This window comes from Lagenorhynchus albirostris, chromosome 4 (genome assembly GCF_949774975.1).
Source record: "Lagenorhynchus albirostris chromosome 4, mLagAlb1.1, whole genome shotgun sequence".
In the NCBI taxonomy this organism is placed as follows: Eukaryota; Metazoa; Chordata; class Mammalia; order Artiodactyla; family Delphinidae; genus Lagenorhynchus; species Lagenorhynchus albirostris.
This window is the reverse complement of record NC_083098.1, coordinates 27,165,494-27,176,250: the sequence shown is the minus strand read 5'-3', so window position 1 is coordinate 27,176,250 and position 10,757 is coordinate 27,165,494. Positions and strand designations below refer to the sequence as shown.

Sequence of the window (10,757 nt, the reverse complement as noted above, 5' to 3'; positions counted from 1 at the left end):
TGAGGAAGCAGGGAAAAGAGGGCATATGGGAACTCTCTGGACTTTTCCATCAATTTTTTTTGTAAACCTAAAACTACTCTAAAAAACATAGTCTATTAATTTAAACAACAGCAATAAGAAGAGATAAATAAAAATAACTTAGATGAGATGTTCTTAGACCATGTGATTGTAAGCAACAGAAAACCAAATTTAACTAGCATGGGCACCAAGGTGAATGTGTTCGTTGGCTTACTCAAGCCACGGAAAAGCAGCAGGGCAAACTAGACCCAGGGACTTAAATGTGCTTTCTCATCTCTGTTACACTCTAGATTGACTTTCTGCACAATGCCCACCCTCCCAGGCTTGCAACAGTGAGAAAGGGCTCTTTCTTACTTTAGTTGTTAGTAGAAAACTCCCTAGGGGTTGCTGATCAGCCTAGCTTGGAAATGTGAACACCTTTAGACCACTTATGGGGGTGGAGAGAGAGGCTCCAGTTAGAGTATGGTGTTTCCAAGGCTGGAAACAAGTAGGCATGTAGGATCTGATTGCAGTTATCCTGGCAAGAGATGTTGGTGGCTCAGAAAAGGGAGGTGGGAGGTGTGTGTGTGGCAGCGGCAGGGGGTGGGGGGAGAGAGAGATGAAAGGAGGGAGGGAGAGGGAGAGTCCGATTCTGGAGATAGTCTGAGGATGCGCCTGTCACAATTTATTGAGGAGTTGGGTATAAGCTGTGAGAGAAAGAAGTGGGACAGGACTTCAAGGCTTTTGTCCTGACACCTCAAAAGATGGGCTGTGATGGTTCATTTTCTGTGTAACTCGGCTGGGCTGAGGGACAGACACCCTGTAGCTAGGAATATGTTCTTTCTGGGTGTGTCTGTGAGGGTGTTTCTGGAAGAGATTAGCATTTGAATCAGGAGACTGAGTAAAGCAGATCTGCTCTCACCAGCATGGGCAGGCGTCACCCATCAGTAGACGGCCTGAAAAGAACAAAAGGAGGAGGAAGAATGAATTTCCTCTGTCTCTTCTTGGGCTGGGACATCCATCTTCTCCTGCCTGTGGACATCCATCTTCTCCTGTCTGGTCCTCCGGCCTTTGGACCCTGGGACTTAACACCAGCGAGCTGTTCACGGTTCTCAGGCTTTTGACCTCAGACTGGGAGTTATACCAGCAGCTTCCTTGTTCTTCAGGCTTTAGCATTTGGACTGAATTATATTCCTGGCTTTCCTGGTTCTCTAGCTTGTAGATGGCGCATCATGGCATACATATCTCAGCCTCCATAATCATGTGAGCCAGTTCTCACAGAGAATCTTCTACGTATGTATGTATCTATCTATCATCTATCTATTCATCTATCTATCCTATTGGTTCTGTTTCTCTGGAGAACCTTGACTAATACATGAGCAGAGGAATATTACAGCAGCACAGGTTAGAAGGATATCAGGACCTTAGTTTCAGATATAGTAAGTCTATTAGTCCTCCAGTTGGAAATGTCAAATAAGCAGTTGTATGTAGACGAGCCTTTCCTCCAGGTATCCACCTGACACATTGTTTATTGATCCTAATTGTTTATTGTCCAACTCCTTCTTCTAGAACACAAGCTCCATGAGAGCAGGCATTTTGCCTGTTTTGTTCCCTGCTATATCCCCAATACCTAGAAGAACTCCTGGTGCATAGCAGATGCTCAGTAAAATTTACAGGAAAGATGAAGGAAGGAATGAATGGGAGAGTTAAGTGTTCAATACAGCAAAGTTGGTTGAGAGTAGAGTACAGTTAGGAAGCGTCTGTTTGAAAGTAAAACTGCTCACCTGGCTATTACTAGGCAGAGGTTTGCAATAGGTATTGTGTAACAAACGTTTCCTACATAGAACTATATACAAATGAAGAGACACCTGCAAGGCTTCTGTAAACTTTTATTTTATATTTATGGGCCACTGCCAGTGCAGGGCCTTGGCTTCTGGCTCATTTCTACAGATTTACTTGAAAAGATGTGATAAAGGTAGAAATTGGAAATATTCCTACTAGTCAACCACGGTCACTTACTGGTCCATAAACAAAATGCCCATGGAAGCCTGTGTGGTTATTCTGAAATCTATGACTTTTTGAACTTGTAAAATGCATTTTTAATATGCAAGAGACAAAGCATCTTTAAAAAAAGACATCTGTCTAAACAAAATGGTGTGAACATATGGCTTACATTATAGGGATATATCACTGCATGTGACACACCAGTGGGCTAATGGAATTTGACTGCTAACACGTAAAGGAGCCCTGCCATTGGATGGCTGGAATCTGATATCATTTTATACATGACTGTGCTAAAATACAGCCCAAAGAACCGGCTGAGCTAATTTATCATCAGCAATCTTTCTGGCGAAGTCTGATAGAAACATCTGCCCACTTGTCAGTCTCATCACCACGCTGAGTTGGGAACTGGGACCATATAATACTTCAAATGTTAATGACTTTTGCTCCAGCACAGGAAAAAAATATAACCCCCAATACTGCTTTTTCCTAACCAACCAACCAACGAACCAAAACCCCATTGTCTACCCACGGCTCGTCCTTTTTCACGCTGCCTGCCACGTTCCATTTGTAATAGTAACACTGTCACAAGATTTACGAACACAGACAGATTAAAACTGACTGAGGCTGGTTGTCGAGAGGAACATCTACCTAGATTCCACTTAGAGTGTGTGCTTTGGCACAACTGCTGGGCATTAGTATTAGATTACGTGAAGTCCATACAACCGTCCCACCACGTGCAAACACCACACCCACGAGTGCCTTCCATAGAGACAATCACAGAAAAATTGGCTAAAAGAACTGTATGGTTGTTTATATATATATATATATGTTTATATACACACAGTAAAAGATTTTCTGCTGTACTCACAGTCTGTAAACATCGTGGAAAACGCCCAGCAGAAATCACTGTGGGCCTCTTGAAATGGTGACTATGTGAGGAGCTGGGGTGAGGGAGGTGTTTAGGTGCATACTGGAAATCCAGAGAACCTTAAGTTCATGGTGGCAATTATATTTCACTGACATGATAAACTCAGCTGGCCTCTTTGAAATTATGTTTCCTATATTCCTATGTGAAAAAGGGAATGACCAAAAAAGTCTTACTGCCAGTTAACATTTTAAAAGCAATCAAAGACTATGAGGTGATTTGCATACATATATATGTATATATGTATGTACATTTGCATACATATACACACGTATACATGTTACTAAAACCAAAAATAAACCTCAATGAAAATTTCCAAATCTTCTAAAAATACTCAGTCCTTTTCTCCTGGCTGTGCTTTGGACTTCTGTGCATTGCACTGAAAGTCTTGGGCATAGTTAAATGACACATACATTTAAATTTTAGTATATGGTATTGATTTTACATAACATGCTTCCATTAAAAAAATTGGGCTCATGAAAAATAGAACTATTTCATTCAAGCATTATTTTTAAATTTAACATAAAAATATGCACAAGGTCTCCTGTAATGAAACACCATTAAAAAAGAAAATATAGATTCTTAAAAGTTGTTTGAATAGCAGCTATTAAACTGCCGTATGTGGATATCGGTCTGTGCTTTAAGATCTTGTAAGCTCTTGCAGCTTGAGAATTTATGTTTTAAAAATAAGCCAGTGACATGAGAAACATTAACCTAATTGCTCACCTGAAGTCCATTTTATGTCTTCTTCTTTTTGGGGGGCAAAATATGTGTAAATAAGCTCAAATCATCATTTGTATAGGCAACTATGCAGTTAAAAAATACTGGCACTGAAGGACATTTCAAATAAAGGAGACTTAAACCCATACCATGTTTGGCCAAAAAAACAAAATTACTTTAAAAAAATAGAAAACCTTGTTATAATTTCTAAGCTTTTCATGGTGACCAGTTCTTACGGAACATTCTACAGAACCGCCATGAAAGCTAGGCACGTACTCAAAAACTCTATTTTCACGCAAAGATAGTATATATCCTTCTGGTTTAACTGAACAATGTCCTTTCCCCCGCCAACTCCCACCATTTTTTAGGGCTGAATATAACATGCAGAATATGTAAATTAGATAAATCAAAGTAAGATTAGTTGGATTTGTGGGTATAAACCAGTCAACCCTTCAATGTTTTGGAAAACATTTTTCCAGGGGGTGGTACTGAGTCATGGGAGAAGGATGGAAGAAGAGATTTCTGGAGATGCAGTTGTTGTGTTGATTTTTTTTTTTTTCTCCAATAGTATTTGAAGTATATTGATGAATGTTCCTTAAGATGTTTAGTTTATACTGTCCTTGTGGCTGCTCCTCTCTGTGTTATGGTTGTTTTGTTCATGGTTCTTCCATTGGATGCTTGTTCCATTCATGGGGACTGAGGTCATCAGACTCTTGGACTGGTAACAGCAGCAGCAGAGGCAAGACTGGGAGAAGGAATAGACTCGAATTAAGACGAGGCTACCAGGGCTTCCCTGGTGGCACAGTGGTTAAGAATATGCCTGCCGGGCTTCCCTGGTGGCGCAGTGGTTGAGAGTCCGCCTGCTGATGCAGGGGACACGGGTTCGTGCCCCGGTCTGGGAAGATTCCACATGCCGCGGAGCGGCTGGGCCCATGGGCCATGGCCGCTGAGCCTGTGCATCCGGAGCCTGTGCTCCGCAACGGGAGAGGCCACAACAGTGAGAGGCCCGCGAACCGCAAAAAAAAAAAAAAAAAAAAAAGGAAAAAAAAAAAAAAAAAAAAAAAGAATATGCCTGCCAATGCAGGGCACATGGGTTCGAGCCCTGGTCTGGGAAGGTCCCACATGCCGTGGAGCAGCTAAGCCTGTGCGCCACAACTACTGAGCCTACACACCTAGAGCCCGTGCTCTGCAACAAGAGAGGTCACTGCAATGAGAAGCCCGCGCACCGCAACGAAGAGCAGCTCCCGCTCAGTGCAACTAGAGAAAGCCCACGCACAGCAACGAAGACCCAACACAGCCAAAAATAATTAAAAAAACAAAAAAAAAAAAAGATGAGGCCGACAACCTGTTCCCTGCAGAACCTGGAGGCCTACCAACAAGGGGTGAATGTCTGTAGGCATTTGAGGACAGAGTGTGAGCCTTACTAGTAATGTAGGGTAGGGAGTTTGTAACTTCTAGGGAGAAGTTAAACAGTTTATTCTAGGGCAAAGCAACAGATCCCTTGTTTCTTGTTTTAATTTATTCACCAAGTCAAAGAGGAAGGGAAGGCAGTGTTGGTGGAGGGAGAGTGTTCAGTGATTTGGGGTGGGCATGAGTGGAAAGGGCTGGGAGGGTCCTGGCATTTCATTTTTTTAAGTGTTTTTAAAAATCATTATTATTTAAAAAAAAAATCTATTTGTTTGGTTGTGCTGGGTCTTAGTTGCGGCACACAGGATCTTTCAGTTGCGGCATGTGGGAACTAGTTCCCCAAACAGGGGTTGAACCCAGGCCCCCTGCATTGGGAGTGTGGAGCCTTAGCCACTGGACCACCAGGGAAGTCTCCGGCCTGGCATTTCTTCAGTGTGTACCACCTACTTGGCTCTCTGCATTGGCCACCTCACCTGATGCTCTTAACAGCTTTTGGGGGTAGGTGCTATTTTCCTCATTTTGTGAATGAGAAGAGGGAGGCTTAGAGAGGATAATAAGAGGCAGAACTGAACTTAGAACCCAGGACTCTCTCTATTGGGCTCCTCCGCCTGGGTATGCTGCCTTTTTATGAAGATCAGTCAAAACTGTGTTTAATGTCTGAGGGTTTGCACCTTGATTTTTTCCCTTCCCCTCTAGTTAATGTGTAAACTAATTAGAAACTGATACTAACTCCAGATTACATCATGTATCTGTTATGACCTGCATTTTAGTCAATCTTTCTTAGGGCAGAATCTTTCTTAGGGCATTTCATGACTTGTAAACGTGACCCACTAGACTTCAAAAGTGTGGCAACAAGAACTTCCACACCAGATTTCATCGATTTCTATGATTTTTTAAAAAATATTTGTCTGTTTCCTTCTAGATTATAAGTTCCACAAGGGCAGTCGCTTGTGTTTTTCCTCTCTTCTATCCCTAATAATAAGAAGCTCGTACTGAGCACTCTCTGTTGTCTCAAGCACTTAACATATATTAACCCACTGCATTCCACCTTATGAGATAGACACAGTGAGCATCTGATTTTACAGATGAGCAAACTGAGGAAGCAGGAGGGGTACCACTTGGAACTGATAAGACAGTTAGCTAGTGCAGAGCTGTGATCTAAATCAAGATTGTTGGCTTCCAGATCCTGCACCCTTGAACTCTATGCTACTCTTTCTAATACGTACCATAAGCTGAAGTTAAACATCCTGGCCAAAGATAACAGAATCCAGTTAGGATTAACTTTATGCTAAAATCATTCTAGGAACTGGAAAAATGACACCTCAATAGGAAGTGCTTGGAGCTTTGGGAGGACGTGGGTTGGCTTAGCTATGGGGAACTTTGAAGAACGGAAGGAAATTGATTTCGAATTAAATTACATTAGTTCAGATTTCCAGATCCATAACCACTTACTTTCCTTGAAAAGGCTATTATTAAGTGTACTATTAAATAGCATTTAGCAAGAGATTTCTTAACAATGAGTTTATGTTTTGTTGAGATCATGAATAAATTTTATCTATTCTGTTGGCCTAGAGCTCAAGTTGGAGTATTTCTTTTTAAAGCAGGACACTAAATTGGCACATTATTAAGTTAGCTCTTTTTGCTTTAACCTCTGAATATGTTGTTGTCTGAACAGATATTGCTTTTCTGTTATGCTGACAACTTGACCCTCTTTCTGGGTAACAAAATGTGATTTTTCACTTCTCTACTGAAAAGTACAGCTAGTGAAAGTGATATTTACCACTGGAATGAACCATGCCTGTTGGTTACTTAATATACTCATTTGGTTGTTCTTAAAAAATGCTTGCAAAACGTCTTACCTGGAAACAATTTTTAAATTTCTTGCTCACAAAATATAGAGCTATTGGGTTTATACATGAATTCATGGTTGCCAAGTTAATACCGATGTAATCCATGAGCAGCAAGAAACTAGAGCAAAAGAAAATAGAGGAGATAGATTAGAACATGTTTTCAAATCTGCTAACTAGCATTTATCTCTAGAATAAGCATTTTTCTTGCCCAGAAGCCATTTCTTATAGGTGGCAGTCAGATTTTTTTTTTTTTAAGTCCTTGTTTTTTTTGTTTTTGTTTTTGTTTTTTTTGGTACGCGGGCCTCCCACCGCCGTGGCCTCTCCTGCCGCGGAGCACAGGCCCCGGACGCGCAGGCCCAGCAGCCATGGGCCACGGGCCCAGCCGCTCCGCGGCATGTGGGACCCTCCCGGACCGGGGCACGAACCTACGTCCCCTGCATCGGCAGGCGGACTCCCAACCACTGCGCCACCAGGGAAGCCCTTAAGTCCTTGTTTAAATGGTAATTTCAGTTCTGCAGAACATTTACACATATACCCAGCACTTGGTTAACCCAAACTATTATGCACAGCCCCAGGAGGGGAGCAGCAAAATTACTGATATGGCTTGCGCAAATTTTTGAGATCAGTTGTGGGCTATGTCAGCTAAAGAAAAACAATCAACTTTGCAGTTTTAATTTTCAGGGCTATTGAGAATGTAGAGTAGGTGGTTTTGTAAAAGTCTTATAAATATGAAATCAGAGAAACTCCAGTTTCCTCCTGAGTACAGAGGATCATACCTAAGTAATTCACATCGGTTCGTGTCCATTTCATCATACACGGTTTTCTTCAAAATACGGCTTAAATGAAGAGGGAACCAGCACAGAGCGAAAATTACGACCAAACAGAAAACTGTTTTTGCCACTTCTCGACGCTAAAGGAAAGTGAGAAAAAAAAAAAAAAAAGACAATAAGTTTAGTGTTTCTCTACTAGAGGAAAGAGCTACACAAAAGGAAGTAGTAAATTGGGGAAGAGTAACTCGAAGAAATGCCAGAGCAGCCTGCCCCTCACCATGCCTCCACCTCTTCAAGATTTGGAGTCCAGGGAATTCCCTGGAGATCCAGTATTTAGGACTCTGTGCTTCCACTGCAGGGGGCACAGGTTCCATCCCTGGTCGGGGAACTAAGATCCTTCACGCAGCACAGTGTGGCCAGAAAAAAAAAACAAAAAGAAAAGAAAAAGAAAACATTTGGAGTCTAATTTCTAAGCAAGGAGCTGCTAGTGATTCTTTTGGGGCAGCTGCCAGGAAGGATGTTGGGCTCAGGCTGGTCAACAGGGCCAAGACAGAGGTTCGATGGTGGGCAGAGGTGGGGACTGGCTGGGGTTGAGCCAACACCGTGGCTGGGTCTGTGTGTGTGTGTATGTTGAATATGTGGGGTGAGGGTTAGTTAAAAGTCTCAATAGCAGTTAATTCACCAGCATTAATGACAGCATGGCAGTCAAGGTGACTGACCCTAGCATGATAAAAAATGGACAAATCTAGGGAATTCCCTGGTGGTCCAGTGGTTAGGATTGTGTACTTTCACTGCCGAGGGCTGGGTTCAATCCCTGGTTGGGGAACTAAGATCCCGCAAGCCGTGCAGCATGGGGGGGGAAAAAAACACAAGTCTAAAAAGATATTTGGAAAGCAAAACAGGAGTAGGAAACAGAAAAGAAAAAGGAAGAACGTGTTTTCTCCATTTCTTGATCTTGGAGAAACCTGGCATTGGGATTTTTTTGCTTTTAAAATTCTTTCATTAATGACATGGACATGTAGTTTCCAAGGATATATTGTTTACAAATAGAGGGATGAGGGTAAAGGATTATCAGCAATGACGATTAGAAAAACTGAGACATGTTGACCCTGGCTTGACTCCAATGGCAGGTTTACATGCTTTGGGGTCTGCGTAGGATCAGCAAAACCATAGGTTAAGAATTATCTGCAACCAGTCATTTGTGTGCATTGTACTTGAGTATTACAGGGCATGCGTTTGGAAGCCCCACTGGGAATGTAAAATGCAACTTGTCTGTAACTGGAATCACTTAATGTCAAAATAAAACTGATTGAAAACAGGGTTTGGAAGGGTAATGCTGGTTCAACCCGAAGCATATAGCGTTAAGTATGGGAAGCCTACAATAAACCCACATGATTAATAGAGCCATTTAAAAAGATTTCAGGGCAGTTGTCACAAATTGTGGCTCTAGTCCCAAGAACTGGGAGTTCTTTAATCTTTCAGACTTAGCTGGCTAGTTAGCTGGGCTATGACTTCAGAGAATGTATAAACTGAACGATGATTGAGAGAAATAAAGGATTCCTTTATTTATTAATCTACAGGAATGGGGGATCATTTTAAAGGGCCAATTTTGTATACACAGAAAGACAGTGTGCCCAGAAAAATAGAAAAGGAGGGTATTGGGGAGAGGTTACATCCCCTGTGCACATCCTCAAAGAGGATAACTTTTTAAAAGGTAATATTAATACGTTGCCATGACAGTCTGATGTTTGGTTAATCAATATCCACTCTTCTGTTTTCCTTACTATCAGTCAGATCCTTGCTTTTGTCATGGCAGCACGGGAGCCTGGCCTCCTCATCTGCATAGTTCTTACCAATTATATTAAGTAGAAATCGCTGTGTGGAGTTTCTGGAAAAGTGACTTAAAAGTGGGGGATAGGACTTCCCTCGTGGTCCAGTGATTAAGACTCTGCTCTTCCAGTGCATGGGACACGGATTCAATCCCTGGTGGGGGAACTAAGATCCCACATGCCGCGGGGCGTGGCCAAAAAAACCGTGGGGTATACTCCTTTGGCGCACACACACTAATGTGATCGGTGTTCTTCCCTTTCTTGTGCCTGGATAGAAGATATAATGGTAGAGCTATAGCGGCTGTCTTCCAATAAAAATGGAAAGGTCAGTACACCAGCAGAACCCTGGCTTCTGAGTCCCTTGACCACTGAGCCAATGACATCTGAACTTCTTGCCATGGGAGAAAAATAAACCCCTACTTGGTCTCCTCCCTGTTATTTTGGGTTTTCTGCTACCAGCATCCAAACACAGTCCCTAAGTGATAAAAGGTATCATTGGTATAATGAAGAGAAATTTGAGAAAACCACACAAGAAGCAAGACCAAAAGCCATATTGGTTATTGGACAGGGTGGCAGGGTCTTTCACTCTGAGCTAGCTTCCCTGCCATCCCACTTGAAGGCCTTCCAGCCAGGCTTGCTCTCCTGCTGTTAGAACCTGCTCTAGCTTTGAGTGAGACACGAGGGTATATCTATTGCATGGGGACCAAGTCTTGGGTTCTGATCTCCATTTGGTTGAGTCAATCTCTTAAACACCTGTATAATAAGGGTAATGCCTGTCCAGCTTATCTCACAGGGTGTTTGGAGGAATCAAATACCAAAAGGACATGGAAATGCTCTTTAAAAAATGCTATGAAAATGTGAAGCAGCAGCATCTTATTACCACTCCCAATCCCCATTCAATTATTTTTAGAGCAGTTGCCACTCATAGCTTAAATAGGCTCAATCGTGGTGCTTGTGCAAAATCAACATTTTAAAACACTGTTTTTCACAAATCTATTCTAATTAGTTATCTTCATTGCAGGAATGAGCCATAATAATTGCTTAATATGTTTCACATCTGGAGTACTTGAAACATTCATGCCTGGATGATGTCATACTAAAGTTTCTCAAGATAATTTTCCTGTTAAATTATAATAAAAGATAATAGCTACCATTTGTATAACATGTTAGATTTTATAAAGTATGTGTATGCACATTAATTCCTTTGATTCTCATAATAACACTGATTCATATATTATTATGTCCAATTTATAGA

General features: G+C 41.8%; 1 protein-coding gene across 2 annotated transcripts in view; it reads right to left on the bottom strand.

The window, feature by feature from the left end:
* Nucleotides 1-1,869: 1,869 nt before the first annotated feature.
* Nucleotides 1,870-10,757, bottom strand: part of EDNRA (endothelin receptor type A) — a 56,720-nt gene continuing 47,832 nt past the window's right edge. For both annotated transcript variants that reach the window (XM_060147716.1, XM_060147717.1), the window contains exons 5-7: nucleotides 7,680-7,813; nucleotides 6,913-7,021; nucleotides 1,870-4,391 (exon numbers count right to left, since the gene is read on the bottom strand). In XM_060147716.1, coding sequence (XP_060003699.1) covers nucleotides 4,251-4,391; nucleotides 6,913-7,021; nucleotides 7,680-7,813 — 384 coding nt within the window. In that variant the 3' untranslated portion in view covers nucleotides 1,870-4,250. The remainder of the gene's footprint in view (nucleotides 4,392-6,912; nucleotides 7,022-7,679; nucleotides 7,814-10,757) is intronic.